This window comes from Aquarana catesbeiana, linkage group LG11 (genome assembly GCF_042186555.1).
Source record: "Aquarana catesbeiana isolate 2022-GZ linkage group LG11, ASM4218655v1, whole genome shotgun sequence".
NCBI classification, from domain to species: domain Eukaryota; kingdom Metazoa; phylum Chordata; class Amphibia; order Anura; family Ranidae; genus Aquarana; species Aquarana catesbeiana.
The window spans coordinates 89,941,815-89,961,158 of NC_133334.1; the positions used below are offsets into that span (position 1 = coordinate 89,941,815).

The 19,344-nt window shown below is 41.2% G+C and overlaps 1 protein-coding gene across 5 annotated transcripts in view; it reads right to left on the minus strand.

The window, feature by feature from the left end:
* Positions 1 to 11,474: 11,474 nt before the first annotated feature.
* BRSK2 (BR serine/threonine kinase 2) overlaps positions 11,475 to 19,344 on the minus strand; it is a 300,811-nt gene continuing 292,941 nt past the window's right edge. For 2 of the 5 annotated variants that reach the window (XM_073604729.1, XM_073604731.1), the window contains exon 20: positions 11,475 to 16,475. In XM_073604729.1, the coding sequence (XP_073460830.1) occupies positions 16,252 to 16,475 (224 nt within the window). In that variant the 3' untranslated portion in view covers positions 11,475 to 16,251. The remainder of the gene's footprint in view (positions 16,476 to 19,344) is intronic. The other 3 variants (XM_073604733.1, XM_073604732.1, XM_073604730.1) reach the window with 2 other exon arrangements.

Sequence of the window (19,344 nt, forward strand, 5' to 3'; positions counted from 1 at the left end):
CTGGATCCAAGATCAGCATAGCAGACTTCAGTCACCCCAGCGGAGATATGGACCTGGCATCAGAATTCCCGGGGCTGCTGCGGATCATCCTTTCAACGTACACCAGGACTGTGTCTGAGGATGAATACCTGGAGCTCAGGCAGCTGATTCGGGTGGAGCTCTGGATTGCAGCCCTCCGTCTCGCTGGTATAAAACAGGGCAAGTGCTTTCCAACCCAAGAGCAACGGGCCAGTGACCAACGGGCATTGCGGATGGCATTCCTGGGAGAGCAGCCCCAGGAGCAATGGGTGACTGAGTTGGACAGGTTGGTCCAGCAGGAGATAGAGCTGGACAATCGTTATCGGGCTCTGCAATGGCACGCAGAGGAGGGATATTTAGGGGAGACAACAGAATGCTCTCCGGAGGGATATGACTTTGGCGGCCCTGGATTGCTGTGGGAGAACCTTACAGATCTTTTTATGTTTGGCGATGAGGGGGAACCTGACCTTGAGGACATGAGGGACTATAGAGAGTCTATGCTCGGTCTTGCAGGGGTCTCAGAGCTCAAACCTGATCTGGACCATTTGCTAAGGAAGGAACAGCATCTGGAAAGGGCATACAGGAAACTGCTAGAACAAGTTCAGCAGCATGCCAGAGAATCGGCAGTGGAAAATCCGGAGATTGCCGTCCCCAAACCTGAAGTGCTGACAACAGGGCAGAGCTCTGCTAACCTCTGTCCAGAAATGATAACATCTTCTGGGTTCCATGGACAGGAGATGGTGAACCTCTATTCCCAGACATCAGTTGCAGAGACATGGGATTTGATAGACTTTTCTGCTGAGGAAGAACAACCTGATGAGCCTCCAGCAGAAGAGCTGCTATCATTGCCAAAGTTCACTGTGTTGTCTAGTTCTTGGGGTTCCTATAGCCAGATCCATTGGACTCGTGTTCCAGAACTTAGGAAGCGGTATATGACGGAAGCACTCAAGCGGAGTGTGGGGCGTTCCGTGACAACCCCTAAGTGAAAAATGTGCAAATTGGGCCCAATTAGCCATTTTCCCTCCCTGGTGTCATGTGACTTGTTAGTGTTACAAGGTCTCAGGTGTGAATGGGGAGCAGATGTGTTAACTTTGGTGTTATTACTCTCACTCTCTCATGCTGGTCACTGGTAGTTCAACATGGCACCTCATGGCAAAGAACTCTCTGAGGATCTGAAAAAAAAAATTGTTGCTCAACATAAAGATGGCCTAGGCCAGTGATGGCGGACCTTGGCACCCCACATGTTTTGGAACTACATTTCCCATGATGCTCATGCACTCTGCAGTGTAATGGAGCATCATGGGAAATGTAGTTCCAAAACATCTGGAGTGCCAAGGTTCGTCATCACTGGCCTAGGCTATTAGAAGATAACCAAGACCCTGAAACTGAGCTGCAGCACAGTGGCAAAGACCATGCAGTGGTTTAACAGGATAGGCTCCACTCAGAACAGGCGTGGCCATATTCGACCAAAGAAGTTGAGTGCACGCGATCAGCATCATATCCAGAGGTTGTCTTTGGGATATAGACGTATGAGTGCTGCCAGCATTGTTGCAGAGGTTGAAGGGGTGGGGGTCAGCCTGTCAGTGCTCAGACCATGCACCGCACACTGCATCAAATTGGTCTGCATGGCTGTTGTCCCAGAAGGAAGCCTCTTCTAAAGATGATGCACAAAAAAGCCTGCAAACAGTTTTCTGAAGACAAGCAGACTAAGGACATGGATTACTGGAACCATGTCCTGTGGTCTGATGAGACCAAGATAAACTTATTTGGTTCAGATGGTGTCAAGCGTGTGTCGCGGCAACCAGGTGAGGAGTACAAAGACAAGTGTGTCTTGCCTACAGTCAAGCATGGTGGTGGGAGTGTCATGGTCTGGGGCTGCATGAGTGCTGCCAGCGCTAGGGAGCTACAGTTCATTGAGGGAACCATGAATGGCAACATGTAATGTGACATACTGAAGCAGAGCATGATCCCCTCCCTTCGGAGACTGGGCTGCAGGGTAGTATTCCAACACGATAACGACTCCAACACACGCCTCCAAGATGACCACTGCCTTGCTAAAGAAGCTGAGGGTAAAGGTGATGGACTGGCCAAGCATGTCTCCAGACCTAAATCCTACTGAGCATCTGTGGGACATCCTCAAAGGGAAGGTGGAGGAATGCAAGGTCTCTAATATCCAACAGCTCAGTGATATCGTCATGGAGGAGTGGAAGAGGACTCCAGTGGCAACCTGTGAAGCTCTGGTGAAATCCATGCCCAAGAGGGTTAAGGCAGTGCTGGAAAATAATGGTGGCCACACAAAATATTGACACTTTGGGCCCAGTTTGGACATTTTCACTTAGGGGTGTACTCACTTTTGTTGCCAGCGGTTTAGACATTAATGGCTGTGTGTTGAGTTATTTTGAGGGGACAGCAAATTTACACTGTTATACAAGCTGTACACTCACTACTTTACATTGTAGCAAAGTGGCATTTCTTCAGTGTTGTCACATGAAAAGATAGAATAAAATATTTACAAAAATGTGACGTGTACTCACTTTTGTGAGATACTGGTACATGTGATTTTTTTTTTTTTCATTTTTTTATTTTTATTAAATTTGCATAGATGTCAAACAAACTTCTTTCATGTTGTCATTATAGGGTGTTGCTTGTAGAATTTTGAGGAAAATAAATTTCATTAATTTTGGAATGAGGCTGTAACATAACAAATAGCGGAAAAAGTAATGCACTGTATATGTGTGTGTATATTTATACAGCATATATCATTTTTTTTTTCTTAAAATTATCTATCAGGGCAGTGGTCATCAACCCTGTCCTCAGGGCCCACTAACAGGCCAGGTTTTATGTATTACCTTGGGGAGATGCAGACTAGAATACTGCAATCACTGAGCAGCAAATGATATCACCTGTGGTGTATTTCAGTTATATCGCAAACCTGGCCTGTTAGTGGGCTCTGAGGACAGGGTTGATGACCACGGTATTAGGGGACTGATCCCTTAGAAGAGGGAAATTCAATTCTAAATGTTAAAGTGTAAGTAAACCCCCCTATCATTTTCAGCCAAGGAAGCTGCCATCTCTGCCTCTGTTTAATCCACAACTGCCATGATGTTGCACATGTGATCAGTTATGACACCAGCCATTGGATGGTTTGACAGTTTGGTTGAGAGCACAACCAATGGGAGTGTTACATTTCCGGCACGTGCCGGAAATTAAACTGTTTTATGGATGGGTTTACTTCCGCTTTATGTCATTGTGGACCCATTCTCCCAATGTGGAAGCAGAGTGATCCAATGGAGAGCTTTGTAGTAGGACCAGAAGTTCAGCAGCTGATCAGTCCAGCTCCTGGGTTTAGTGCTAGAACCCTCTATGCACCTATGGTATACTCCTTATGGTTCAATGTATGCACTGTAGGTCAGGCAGTCAATGCCCATTTCAAATGGTATCAAGAGGAAGTAGAAGAAGCTTCTGCTCATCTCAGTGTCGCTCAAACAAGAAGTGGTGCTTGCTGTCTAACACCACCTGGATATTACAAACCAGAAGCCAACTGAAGTCATGATGAAGGATGCCTCCCACTTCTCACATTTCCATTTTATATATGACCATTTCAGAAAAATGTCTGAACACTCACAAATCGTAGCCTATTTACAAGGGGGGGGGGGGGGGAGTCAGTGCATCAGTAGAAATCCACTTGGAAAAAAATAAATAAAAAGAACTTAACTGACTACCAATCTTGGCCAAGATTTTTTATATTTTTGGGGGGTTTTCTCATGCTTTTACTGTACTACTAACAAAGTGTACTATCTTTTTTATATACAGTGCCTTGAAAAAGTATTCACACCCTTGACATTTTCCACATTTTCTCATGTTCCAACCAAGAACATAAATGTATTTTATGTGATAGAGACATCATTGTGAAGTGGAAGGAAAATGATAAATGGTTATTAAAATTTTTTACAAATAAATATTTGAAAAGTGTGGCGTGCATTTGTATTCAGCCCCCCTGAGTCAGTACTTTGTATAACCACCTTTTGCTGCAATTACAGCTGCAAGTCTTTTTGGGTATGCGTCTACCAGCTTTGCACATCTAGAGAGTGACATTTTTGCCCATTCTTCTTTGCAAAATATCTCAAGCTCTGTCAGATTGGCTGGAGAGCATCTGTGAACAGCAATTTCAAGTCTTGCCACAGATTCTCAATTGGATTTAGGTCTGGACTTTGAGTGGGCCATTCTAACACATGAAATATGCTTTGATCTAAACCATTCCATTTTAGCGCTAACTGTATGTTTAGGGTCGTTGTCCTGCTCGAAGGTGAACCTCCACCCAGTCTCAAGTCTTTTGCAGACTCTTAACAGGTTTTCTTCTAAGATTGCCCTTTATTTGTCTCTATCCATCTTCCCATCGACACTGACCATCTTCCCTGTCCCTGCTGGAGAAGAGCACCCCCACAACATGATGCTGCCACAACCATGTTTCACGGTGGGGATGGTGTGTTCAGGGTGATGTGCAGTGTTAGTTTTCTGCCACACATAGCATTTTGCTTTTAGGCCAAAAAGTTCCATTTTGGTCTCATCTGACCAGTGCACCTTCTTCCACATGTTTGCTGTGTCCCCCACATGGCTTCTTGCAAACTGCAAACGGAACTTCTTATGGATCTTTCAACAATGGCTTTCTTCTTGCCACTCTTCCATAAAGGTCAGATTTGTGGAGAGCACAACTAAAAGTTGTCCTGTGGACAGATTCTCCCACCTGAGTTGTGGATCTCTGCAGCTCCTCCAGAGTTACCATGGGCCTCTTGGCTGCTTCTCTGATTAATGCTCTTCTTGACCGGCCTGTCAGTTTAGGTGGATGGCCATCTCTTGGTAGGTTTGCAGTTGTGCCATACTCTTCATTTTCGGATGATGGATTGAACAGTGCTCTGTGAGATGTTCAAAGCTTGGGATGTTTTTTTTTTATAACCCAACCCTGCTTTACACTTCTCCACAACTTTATCCCTGACCTGTCTGGTGTGTTCCTTGGCCTTCATGACGCTGTTTGTTCACTAAGGTTCTCCAACAAACCTCTGAGGGATTCACAGAACAGTTGTTTTTATAATGAGATTAAATTACACATAGGTGCACTCTATATACTAATTAGGCGGCTTCTGAAGGCAACTGGTTCCACTAGATTTTAGTTAGGGGTATCAGAGTAAAGGGGGCTGAATACAAATACACGCCACACTTTTCACATATTTATTTGTAAAACATTTTGAAAACTATTTATCATTTTTATTCCACTTCACAATTATGTGCCATTTTGTGTTGGTCTATCACATAAAATCTCAATAAAATACATTTGTTTTTGGTTGTAACATGACAAAATGTGGAAAATTTCAAGGGGTATGAATACTTTTTCAAGGCACTGTATTTCTATCTGAAGGTGTCTTGGCAATTTTTATAAAATGCTTATGTTTATAAAATGCAGGCAGAACAAAAAGGCAGAAACAAAACAATACATCTCGTCAATACATTTACCAAAGCTGTATCGTAAAGAAAAACACCTGTTGATGTGGCAGAAATCTAGTGAGCTGTCAACTTTCAGTTATGGGATGATATTTGCCCAGTTTTGTCTTCTGAACAATCCCCCCATATCTCCATAATATGGGGGAAAAAATTGTATAGTCCAATAGAGAAGAACTTGGGTAACGTTAACAACTCTTTAGGATTACAGAGCAGCAGAGACCATGTTGTCTGCACACTAGAGGAAGTTGGGCACATCAGGTCATTTTCTGCAGTTTTTATTTAGAGACAAAACATATGAAAATGTGCATATACTGCCAAGAATTTTACTCCATATGGTTTTTTTTTAGGCCTGGTTCACATCTATGCATTTTTTAGTGCATTTTCAGTTTTGCAGAAACACACTACAGTCCATTTAACATGGTTTCCAATGGATGTAGTTCACATCTATGCATTTTATGGAAAGGACCAGGGACTTTTTTTCTGGTTTATGGTTCCAAAATATGTATTAAAAAAGCAAAATGCACCTGGAATATGCAAACTGCATAGGTGTGAACCAGGCATTAGTGCCCGTGTATGCACTTTAAATCAATTCTCAAGCATAGTCTGATTTAGCAGCTCAGGCTTATATTTTGTGCCCATTTTGTTTTTTTAGCTTGAGCTTACAAGAGAAAAATTAGGCTCTGTTTTGTTGGCTCCAAAACCTGTTGCGGCTGTTTGTTTCCTGCTATAACGTGGCCTCTAGTCACAGCATTGTGAGCCTTCCTGTGAGCAGGGGAGGAAAACTGACAAGTGAAAATATGCTCGGTGGAAGTAAACAATGCCTCAGGCTTGGTAGTCAGTGGAAGTAGAAAAATGACATAGCACCTGTGGTCAGCATGGGGAGGAATCATGCCTCATCCTTTGTGTGAGTAGATGCAACAGTGTCTCATTGGTGTCAGTGGGAGGAATAATGTCCCATCGGTGTCAGTAGGGGGAATTATGCTACACTGTTGGTGTCAGTGGTAGAAATAGTGCCCCATCATTGGCCTCAATACGAGGATTCGTGCCCCTTTCTTGGGGTCATCGGGAGGAATGGTGCCACTTTGTTGGTGTCAGTGGGAGGAATAGCGCACCATTGTTTATCAGTGGGAGGAATTATGCCCCACTGTTGGTGCCAGTGGAAGGATTTGTGCCCCATCGTTGGTGTCAGTGGAAGGAACAGGACCTCGAGGGCTGGATAAAAGCAAACAAAGGCCTGCATCTGGCCTGCTGGCCAGTTTGGAGACCGCTGTTTTAGAGGAACATGGAAGGTTTTCAGATGTCTCATCTTTGGAGATCCAGGATTAGATTCCAGAAACTACCAAAATGCCTTTTGGCATGTTTTGCAAGGAAAATAAAGTGGGAGAAGAAATTAGACCAGTGTGCATTTGGAAAATTAGAGGTACCAAAGGTGATTGTAGTGTGAAACCGGGTTCCTTGTAAAAAAAAAAAAAAAAACCTCTACATATATTTTAACAAAATAATTGTTCTTATAGGTAAAGTCTTAAATGTATTTAGTAGTCCTCTTCTTTTATCATCATTACAGACATGATCTATTTGTGGAAAATGTCTAGAGTGGAATACATGGAATAAGGAGGTTTTTAAAGTAATAATAAAGGCTTGAATTTTTAAAAATTAAAATAACAAACATGTCCTACTTACCAACTTTATACAATAGTTTTGCACAGAGCAGCCCCAATCCACCTCTTCTCGTGTCCCCCCGCTGGCGATCCTGGCTCACTGTCCCCTGTCGAGTGCCCCCATCTTGAGCCACTTGCTCTGTTGGCATTCATGAATGCTTGCTTCCAAGCCCGCAATCCCTCCTCATTGGCTGTGATTGGCAGGAGTCAATGAGGAGGGAGAGAGCCAATAGAGCCACCGCTCTCGAGCACATCGCTGGATCGAGATCAGGCTCAGGTAAGTATATAGGGGATTTGGGGGGGTGAGCTGTATGCAGAAGTTTTGTTTACCCTAATGCAGAGAATGCGTTAAGATAAAAGACCTTTTGCCTTTGGAACCATTTAACAGAGGAAATTATCTCTGAAAGGCTGAATCACTGTTAGAATACCCTGCATTTCTAATGTGGATAATTAAATCCCAAAATCTTATGAGAAACCATATGAGAAAGGAGCAAACAGTTTTTCAAAATACATGAAATATTAATCAACTCATACATAACTCAACTGTATTCCCAAGTTTACCACATCTTGATAATGTACATTCAGGATGTTCTCCTGATGCATATTTAGTAAAAGACATGATAGCAATCAATAAACAGGCCATAGGACTAGTTGTTTTAAATGGGCTAAAAGTATCTATTTGAATAAAATGTTCAAACTGAAAAGCAGTCTGGGGATACCTTGCTCCACAATGTAATGATGTAGAGTGAGGTCCAGCTTGGGTGCTCCAAATTCCTGATCTCTCACTGGTGGATGGTATAGTGCTTATAATTTCTCTTGGTTCACTTTTTCATCCAAACATTACGGTAGTGCTCAATGAATCCCTTATATCGGTAATTTGCGTGATTTGTTACCCCTTTTTTCTTACCTGAGTATAATGTAGGAAATTCTCAAACCTTTGTAGGCTACTTGCACAGTCAGTGCTCCGACTTTCCTCAAAGCCACCGGTTGCTTTGGTCATTTCAATGTGATTGGAGGTACAAAAGAGAAGGGTACAGAGTACAGTAAGCGGACCCAGCCATACCATATGTGAGGACCTCTATTAACCTGGCTGTGGTGGATTAAAGTAAACTGAATGACAGTTGTAGTGTTTGCTGAATAGCATTAGGAACTGGTTGGTTTTATTTGTTGCTAATAACAATGTCAGTTGCACATACCAAGTTACTTATAGCTAGGATAAACATCACCTATTCAGATGATTCCTTGGGGGGAAAATTATTATTGTCTTTGTAAATACAGGCACCATGTGATTGATTTACTAAATGCAAATAGGCTGTTCACTTTGCAAGGAAATTTTCCACAGAGCATAGTGAATGTGGTGACATTTCGCTTTGCAAAGAATACCCAATCATGTGCAAGGAAAAAAACAAAGTAAAACATTTTCTGCTTGCACATGATTAGACGATGGAAGTCAGCAGAGCTTCTCCTCATACACTAAGCCCTGGGGATGATTCCCTTGCAAAGTGAAACAGCCTATATATACAGTATCTCACAAAAGTGAGTACGCCCCTCTTTGTAAATATTTTATTATATCTTTTCATCTGACAACACTGAAGAAATGACACTTTGCTACAATGTAAAGTAGTTGGTGTACAGCTTGTATAACAGTGTAAATTTGCTGTCCCCTCAAAATAACTCAACACACAGCCATTAATGTCTAAACTGCTGGCAACAAAAGTGAGTACACCTCTAAGTGAAAATGTCCAAATTGGGCCTAATTAGCCATTTTCCCTCCCCGGTGTCACATGATTCATTAGTGTTACAAGGTCTCAGGTGTGAATGGGGAGCAGGTGTATTAAATTTGGTGTTATCGCTCTCACTCTCTCATACTGGTCACTAGAAGTGCAACATGGCACTTCATGGTAAAGAACCATGAATGCCAACATGTACTATGACATACTGAAGCAGAGCATGCTCCCCTCCCTTCAGAGACTGGGCCGCAGGGCACTATTCCAACAAGATAACGACCCCAAACACACCTCCAAGACAACCACTGCCTTGCTAAGGAAGCTGAGGGTAAAGGTGATGGACTGGCCAAGCGTGTCTTCAACCCTAAACCTTATTGAGCATCCGTGGGGCATCCTCAAATGGAAGGTGGAGGAGCGCAAGGTCTCTAACATCCACCAGCTCTGTGATGTTGTCATGGAGGAGTGGAAGAGGACTCCAGTGGCAACCTGTGAAGCTCTGGTGAACTCCATGCCCAAGAGGGTTAAGGCTGTGCTGGAAAATAATGGTGGCCACACAAAATATTGACACTTTGAGCCCGATTTGGAAATTTTCACTCAGGGGTGTACTCACTTTTGTTTCCAGCGGTTTAGACATTAATAGCTGTGTGTTGAGTTATTTTGAGGGGGCAGCAAATTTACACTGTTATACAAGCTGTACACTCACTACTTAACTTTGTAGCAAAGTGTCATTTCTTCAGTGTTGTCACATGAAAAGATATAAAATATTTACAAAAATGTGAGAAGTGTACTCACTTTTGTGAGATACTGTATATATACCTGTGTGATAAACCTACCTTCCAGCCAGGGTTCCCCTTTTGTTTGTAATGAATGTAGTCCAAAACCACATTTAAAAGAAGTGCTCAGTGTGTACTCTGTCATCTATAATGAGCTCAGCGACTACCACGGGGGACATCCTGAGTTAGGTTTGCTTCACACGGGCTTAAGTTTGTATAAGAGAAGTGTGAACAAGCATTATGAATTTTTCAGCAAGTTTTGGTCCGCTTTCCCTAAGCCTTTAACCACCTCCCATCTGGCCTATTGTCAATTGATGGCTGTGCAGGACATTCATTGATCTGGGTGGACATCATATGACGTCCTCCTGCATCGCGCTGTCACTGGCTGTGTTGCTGATCGCTGCCGGTACCATGTGATCGTTGTGACCAATCATTTGGTCAATGCCATCCATTGTGTACAATTTTACAAACAGGGTCAATCACAGCCCATCTGTACGATGTGATTACATGTGACAACAGCTAAGCACAAAAAAACACACTAAATGAATATGTTTCATTCAGTAAAAATTTCTGCCTATACCAATGAAATTCACTGGTATACACAAACATAATGCGTTAAAAAAAAAAACATTGCTCACTTCCCAAGAGTAGTACAGTGTTACTATGGTAACACAATTGCTCTGGTCACTGTGTAAACAAATAAAAATAAAAAATGTAATAAAAAAGAAAACAAAATTGAAAACTTTTTTTTTACATACTGTCACCAATCCGTGTCCCTGATCATCGCCATACCCGTTCATGATGGTGCTGTACTGCACTGGCGACAATATGTTTGAAAAAAGTGATTTTTTTTTTTAATTTCTTCATTTTCCATAAAATTGTGACAAAAAACTTGCCATGCTTCATACTAAATACTTTTGGACTTTCCAATTTCCAAAAAGTGGTAATTTTGGGGGATATTTGTACTGTCCTGGTGTTTTCAGGCCTCAAGAAATGAGATAGACCGTCAGTACATCAGAATTGATCGATTTTCAGATATATACCAGTTTGTGGACTCTGGCTTGAATTTAAGAAGAATGAAAGATAATTTATTTGTAAAAATATTATAACAGAAATAAAGAAAATTCATTTTTTTTCCAACATTTTCGGTCTTTTCACATTTACTTAGAAAAAATAACCCAGTGGTGCTTAAATACTGGCAAAAGAAAGCTATATTTGTGTGGGAAAAAAAGGTAAAAAATGAATATGGGTACAGTGGGGACAGCGCAACTGTCATTTAAAGTGCGACAGTGCTGAAAGCTGAAAATTGGCCTGGGCAGGAAGGGGGTAAAAGTGCCCGGTATTAAAGCGGTTAAAATATCCTTCAGCTCCAGCTTGTAAATGCCAGCTTCAGCAGGCTTTCAACAAGCGTCATATAGTGCTGAAGCCTGCTAGCAGCTTGTTTGAAGTGGCAATCAGCACATTAGCATTTGTGTTTAACATTTACAAAGTGGAGATGAATGGCACTTTCAATGCTTCAACAAAGCTTGCTGAAAGCTCTGTAAACTTTCAGACACCCAAAAGAAGCGTGTGAATAAGACAGACTGAAGCTCAAAATTGATCTGCTGGCTTATTCAGAGTCTGTGACTCAGGAAATGCTAAAGAATCAGAATATCAGTCAGGGAATTCTTCTTTTCAAAAGTAAGAGATCAGCGATGGTGGCCTGCATGCCTCCTTCGTACAATGTACCATTATCCAGCCTTTGTTTTTTGGGAGGCAAAACATTGATAAGAATACATTCTGTAATAATGACACCAGAACAGTTTGTGTACATACTGAACAATTTTATTGGTTGTTTTCTGACGTTCATTTTTGTTTTGATTTTTTTTGAACGCCAATGCAGGTGGGTAACATGCCGCTGTGTGCGCCTGCTGGCTTTACAAAACACACAAGGAGAATATTGCTGTCCATATGCCTACCACCGTCACTCCTGCCACAGAGCTGGGTACGCCTGGTTTTTCGGCAGTTGAGTGGGGTGTAATACTGTAAAATGTGCAAGTGTAAAAAGACAGGAGTTCAACAGAACATTGACATGAACCCTTTCAGGGAACCGGTAACATTGAAAGGGTTACCAGAAGTCACAAGCCCTGCCCTTACATCTCTCCTGCCCCAAAAATTCAGCACCTCTTAGTACATAATACCCTCTGATCGTCATTTGCTTCAGACGTATATACAACAAATGGGATGGATTTTAAAACCATGGGGACAAGAGAGAACAGGGAAGGAGTTAGGAGGATAGGAGACTGAGGCCTTGTTTTTCATGAAGAACCTTAAGTTGCATTTAGATGGCGGTAAGATGTGTTTCTCCTGCTGAACCATAAATATGTATTGTGCTGTCTCCCATTCACAGGACATATGCTCAGTAAAACAGTTTATTTACATACCAACGAAATCATTCATCGCAAACTTGATCCTTGTACAGCTAATAGCTTAAATATATATATTTATATTGTATTTATAAATAACAGAGACTTTCACACCACGCACTGTGCGAAAGGCCTGTGGAACGTTGTGCCACGTACAGACACCAAGAGGACAGTGAGTGCAGTGTGGTACGCATACAACTCGCAGACTATGGCATGCTTTTGTATAGGTACCTTTCAAGCATTGCAGAATTTAAGTACATACATGCACTTTGCAGAGTCCTGAAGGTTATGGGAAGATAGGTTATTGACTTCTACCCTGATTTGTAGATGGAGTATAGGTAGTTGTTTTGGCAACAGTGTTCCAGCTTCAGACTATTATCACACTACAATTTCCACTATCCATATCCAGGCCTATGTACTTGGTAATCAAGGCAGAGAGTAATTTATTCTTTACTCTATATGGTCAAATGCTTGCGGACACCTGCCATTGACACCTGTTTTGGAGTCTGTCTATGTTAATTTGTCGCCATTCAGCTAAAGAGTATTTTTAACGTCTGGTACTGATATTGGATGAGAAGACCTGGCTCCCAGTCAGTGTTCCAATTCAATCCAAAGATGTTCAGTAGTGTTGAGTTTTGAACTTTGTGTAGGCCAACCCAAACTCCTCCACGCCAACTCTTCAAGCCATGTCTCTATGGATCTGATGATGTGCACAAGGGCACAGTCATACTGAAACAAAAAAGGGCCTTCAGCAAACTATTGCCACAAGGCTGGAAGCAAGGAGTCAACTAAAATTACTTTGAATGCTATAGCATTGACAATAACCTTTGCATGGCTATGTGATTTAACAATAGCTGTGGTTAAAACATGTGCACTCAATCATTTTGAAGGGTTCCACATCCATTTGACCATATACCATGTTTAGATAATTGTTATACTATGGTAAGGCAATCAGAACTTTTATATCAATTTAGGGGTTCTATCGAAAATAAGAACGGGTTTACTCAAAAGAAAGATTTTAATTCTAGTGATTTCTGATTAGGCTGCAAATCCAAATACTCAGGTTTTGAACATCATGGGAGGTATGGTATTTTTTTTGTTTTACAGCTAAAACTGAAATCTGGGAAATGCTGCTTCAGCTCTGAACTGAAAGGTCATCAGCCACTAAACAGTAAGTGGTTCTGTTATTGCCACCCCACATGTAGGCTATAGTAGAAAAAGTGAGTATCGTTAAACAAGACCAGCCTCAAAAATACTTTAAAATGTATGAATCCGTGAACTAGATCTCCAGAAAGCTACGCTATATACTTTCTGGAATAACTTAAAGGGACCATGAAAATGCACAAAATCCATGATGTATAAGTCAATTCATGTCTACATTTACCATTAGATTTAAATAATAAATGTAATCATTTACTTTAATGCAATTTCTATTTGTAGCCATCAACAAATTTGACTGTAAAATATACATCAAGGAAGTTTGTCATAAAATGATCAGTATTTTAAAACGATCTTCGTCTTGTCAATGATCTTGGTAATGTGTTCAATGCTTGGAGGCAGTAATTACATTTAAATCTTGTCAACACTAATGATAACCCAGCTTGTAAAATCACAAAAAATGTGATCTCCTCATTGCAGATATTTGGTGCTTGTGTTTGTGTTATGTTCTTAATCTTAGCTGTGAACACTTTAGGGGATGCACTGGGAAGGAGAAGTTGGGCACCAAAATCCTGGAAATGGCATGGATTTATGGATAGGCTAAATCAGACCAGGCTAAAGGTGGCACGGTTATAAGAGAAGAACAGCTTGTTCCCATTACTTTATATTCTTATCTCATTTCTTCCTTCTTTGGGGGCAAAGAAAATCAGGACCAGAATGTTCTATCACACTGTAGATCAGTGACTGTAAAGATTGGCATGGTAAAATAACCAAAGACACATTATAGAAGTCAAGCTTTAACTTTGAAAAGTGATATACCTCGCAAAATGGCTGCAAACCATCTAGTCTCCATCTTTTTCTTGAAATATGGCTGCTTTTATTAATGGTATTGTGAAAACTCCGAACCATCTAATCTCTATCTTTTTCTTGCAATATGGCTGCTTTTATTATAAAGGTATTGTGAGAACTCTAAACCATCTAGCCTCCATCTTTTTTTTGGAGTATACAGTAGAGAATGGGTGTGTGTTGCTTTCGTCATCCACATTTGGGGGCATTATTTTTAGCTCTGACATTTAGGCACTCTGCAGAGCGCTGTGTGCTTCTATATATACAGACAAGAACATATGTAAACACTGGCGCAGTGCACTTGTGCTGCTGGGCACTCTTGTGTCTCTACCCACCATGCACAACACTGATCCACAGGCCAATCTTGCAGTTAGCAGTTAATAATTTAAACACAAAGGATTAACACCCAACCCCGAACTTACAAACCTTATAAAAATAGCCCCGATATTTCACATTATGCAACAGGACATGCCAACCCCCTCCTACCCACCCTGTGTACATCCCTCAGAAATCATTCCAACCCCCAAGAGCCGAATAATAGGGCACTGCCCTAAATAGGGGTTCAGTACAGAACGCAGCTCCTCTTTTCAACCCTCTCTTCATGTAGCAGTCTGTAGTGTGTGTGCTGTATGCGTGTGTTTGTGTGTAAACATATTTAACCCCTTAAATACATTCAGCATTAAAAACCCTTAATATATTTCAGTGGAACCCTTTCCTGCCCAGGAAGCTACACACAACCCTAGGCATTCAAGTACGGGTCTACGATTCTTGGGTGGTGCAGCTAAGCAGGATTTCAGGAGTAGGGTTATCATTAAGCTAATAACAACTGTTGTGTCTTGCAATGTCCCGCAAGGACCAATGTAAACTCCCAACATCATTGTCAGTTGTGCTATTATTTGATGGTAACCCAACTCCTGTGTGCTTTATTGCCCATCTCGGAAAGAGAGATGTCCCTGCTGCAGGCTCCATACTGGGTGGCAGGCGCAGGGTGGAGTCAGGGTCATCTTCTGGCCAGGCAGACAAGGAAAGAAGAAGGGCGGCTGGTTAGCTTTTTGGGATAATTCCTGGTGGGGCAAAGTGAGGGAGAAGACACATGCGAGAAAGAGAGAGAAAGAATGCAAAAAAAAGAGGCAATATAAAAAAAACCATGAGATAAAAGAAAAAAAAGGGAAGAAAAATAGAAGGGAGGTCATGAGAAAATGTATTATAGAGGTGAAATGGCAAACAAACACATAGAACAGGAAAGGAGAACCATTAGTTTAGGAAGCTGGAACCAAGCAGGCAGCATCCAATAACGATTGTGCTCCGAGCTCTCTATATACATATTTATAGCTTTATATACATAAACATTCAGTATTCCGGCTATCAAATGATGCACTTCTATCTTTAGTACTAATACTGCAGGTACAAGGGTGTGCAAGAATATATACACACGTATATATGTATTTACATGGCAGAATAAATATATATATATGTATATGTAAGATAAATCCATAATTCATAGTTCGGTCATATCTACAATCTGGCATGACATGGAGGTTGAAGGAGAATCCAAATCTCAGAGCTTATTTGTGCATTTGGCTCCAAAATGGAGATGATGGTGCAAAAATGATTTGCAATTGACAAGGTGATGGTCTCATCCCAAGTCTGTGAGATAAATCATTATCAAGACAATTGCACCTCATTGTATGTACATCAGGGTTCAATAATCAGTTGATTTTGAAATGGCGATGGAAATACAGTCCAAGTGATCAATGTCATTGCTGAAATATGTTCTAAAACAAATAATCATGCTGAGATCTGTAGCTCCACAATTGTTGGAAAAGCTACACATTTCTAGCGTACAAGTTTTCTGAAGACATACATAGGAAAATCACACCTTCCTGTCACTATATTACTACTACCACCTGTAAACCACTGAACTGTGACAGTAAACATTCTCCATGGTTTTTTTTTTCGTTTTTTTCCTGAAAGTTCTTAATGGATCATGTTGGGTATGCTCAACCAGCACAAAAAAAAGTCACAAGAGTGTATTTTATAGGTCAAAATTCTATAGTATCACTCTGTGACACTGCCATCTTGTGTTCACTGAGTATATTGCAGGGCATACTCCCTGTGGTATCATTGGGCTTTAGTAACATCTTGAGGTCACAGTAGGAATATTCCTCTGTTATGTGCCCTGTTTGCTAGGAGAAGCAGTGACAAGGGTCTCCTGAGTGATGACGGGGCTGGTTTTCCTGCTTTTTTCCTTCCCGCTGGCTCCCAGGGGCCCCTGTTCCTTATTATCAGTCGAACGCTGCTTGCTGTGGGGCCCAGGGGCGGGAGAAGCGTGACCATTCTTCTCGTCTGAAAAAAGTTGTTTAAGTACGTCAAAGAAGTTACTGATTGGGCGGCCTAGAGATAGAGAGAAAAACAGGGAAGGGAGAGAGGAGGGGAAGGGTAAGAGACAGGCAGAGAGAGAGAGAGAGAGAGAGAGAGAAAGGTAGAAAGAAAGACAGAATAGAAGAGAGTTGGGAGAGAAAATAAAGTGTGCCTATCACTTAATTGAAAGCAGCCATTCTTTTCATTGTGACATACTTGCTTTTCGCTGGGTTCCTTGATTGCATTCCTAATGATGTCACCAGTTTCTAATAAATTGAATAGGTTTCTTTTTCAGGACCATGGCTACCTCCATGTAATGACAGGTGCACTTTACAAAAGGGATGAAGAAGAAATTGTGTGAGGGGTGAGATGCAGAGGAAGTGGTGCAAGCAAGAGTGACGAGGAGCAAACAAATTTGAATAATTAAAATACTGGATTGGTGTAAACAAAAAGGTAAGGGAACATAATATTTTGCTCTATAAAATAGATAGTAACTTGAAAGGCAGCACAATAGTGAATAGTGGCCATCTTGTAGACCTGAATGTACATTAGAACATCATAATGTATAGGGAGGGAGCTTCATGTTTTAAGACTAACCTGAAAATTATAGTTTTAATACTATATAATCAATTTTAAATGATTTATTCACTTTCAAAATAAATAAACATTTACACTCACAGAAGACTATTTTACTAACATTATTGCTTTGGGAATATTCCATTGACATTTTTATTTCATAAGTGTGTATATAACAGCTGAATTGTCCTAATGTATTTACAGCATTGAAAATGGTGGTTGTAATTAGGCAATTATTTACTCTTTTTTAGAACTGAACTCCAAGCAGGTATTAAATGCTGCCATTTATTTTTTTTTAAGCAGAGAGGGTGCTATTTAATTACATTTTTTGTTTTATATATATATATATATATATATATATATATATATACAGTATCTCACAAAAGTGAGTACACCCCTCACATTTATGTAAATATTTTATCTTTTCATGTGACAACACTGAAGAAATGACACTTTGCTACAATATAAAGTAGTGAGTGTACAGCTTGTATAACAGTGTAAATTTGCTGTACCCTCAAAATAACTCAACACACAGCCATTAATGTCTAAACTGCTGACAACAAAAGTGTGTACACCCCTAAGTAAAAATGTCCAAATTGGGCTCAAAGTGTCAATATTTTGTGTGGCCACCATTATTTTCCAGCACTGCCTTACCTCACCAGAGCTTCACAGGTTGCCACTGGAGTCCTCTTCCACTCCTCCATGATGACATCACGGAGCTGGTGGATGTTAGAGACCTTGCGCTCCTCTACCTTCCATTTGAGGATGCCCCACAGATGCTCAATAGGGTTTAGATCTGGAGACATGCTTGGCCAGTCCATCACCTTCACCCTCAGCTTCTTTAGCAAGGCAGTGGTCATCTTGGAGTTTGGAGTCGTTATTATGTTAGAATACTGCCCTGCGGTTCAGTCTCCGAAGGGAGGGGGATCATGCTCTGCTTTAGTATGTCACAGTACATGTTGCCATTTATGGTTTCCTCAATGAACTGTAGCTCCCTAGTGCCGGCAGCACTCATGCAGCCCCAGACCATGACACTCCCACCACCATACTTGACTGTAGGCAAGACACACTTGTCTTTGTTCTCCTCACCGGGTTGCCGCCACACACGCTTGACACCTTCTGAATCAAATAAGTTTATCTTGGTCACATCAGACCACAGTGCCTGTCAGTGCTCAGACCATATGCCGTTCACTGCATCAAATTGATCTGCATGGCTGTTGTCCCAAAAGGAAGCCTCTTCTAAAGATGATGCAGTTTTCTGAAGACAAGCAGACTAAGAACATGGATTACTGGAACCATGTCCTGTGGTCTGATGAGATCAAGATAAACGTATTTGGTTCAGATGGTGTCAGGCATGTGTGGCGGCAACCAGGTGAGGAGTACAAAGACAAATGTGTCTTGTCTACAGTCAAGCATGGTGGTGTGAGTGTCATGGTCGGGGGCTGCATGAGTGCTGCCTGCACTGGGGAGCTACAGTTCATTGAGGGAACCATGAATGACAACATGCACTGTGACATACTGAAGCAGAGCATGATGCCCTCCCTTCGGAAACTGGGCCACAGGGCAGTAGTCCAACATGATGAAGACCCCAAACACACCTCCAAGATGACCACTGCCTTGCTAAAGAAGCTGAGAGTAAAGGTGATGGACTGGCCATGCATGTCTCCAGACCTAAACCCTATTAAGCATCTGTGGAGGAGAGCAAGGTCTCTAACACCCACCAGCTCCGTGATGTCATCATGGAGGAGTGGACTCCACTGGCAACCTGTGAAGCTTTGGTGAACTCCATGCCCAAGAGGGTTAAGGCAGTGCTGGAAAATAATGGTGGCCATACAAAATATTGACACTTTGGGCCCAATTTGGACATTTTCACTTAGGGGTGTACTCACTTTTGTTGCCAGCGGTTTAGACATTAATGGCTGTATGTTGAGTTATTTTGAGGGGACAGCAAATTTACACTGTTATACAAACTATACACTCACTACTTTAGATTGTAGCAAAGTGTCATTTCTTTAGTGTTGTCACATGAAAAGATAAAACATTTACATAAATGTGAGGGGTGTACTCACTTTTGTGAGATACTGTGTGTATATATATATATATATATATATATATATATATAAATATAACAAAAAATGTAATTAAATAGCACCCTCATTTCTTTAGTGTTGTCACAAGAAAAGATATAATAAAACATTTACAAAAATGTGAGAGGTGTACTCACTTTTGTGAGATACTGTGTGTGTGTATGTGTGTATATATATATATATATATATATATATATATATATATATATATATATATATATTTCTGTTTTATTATATTA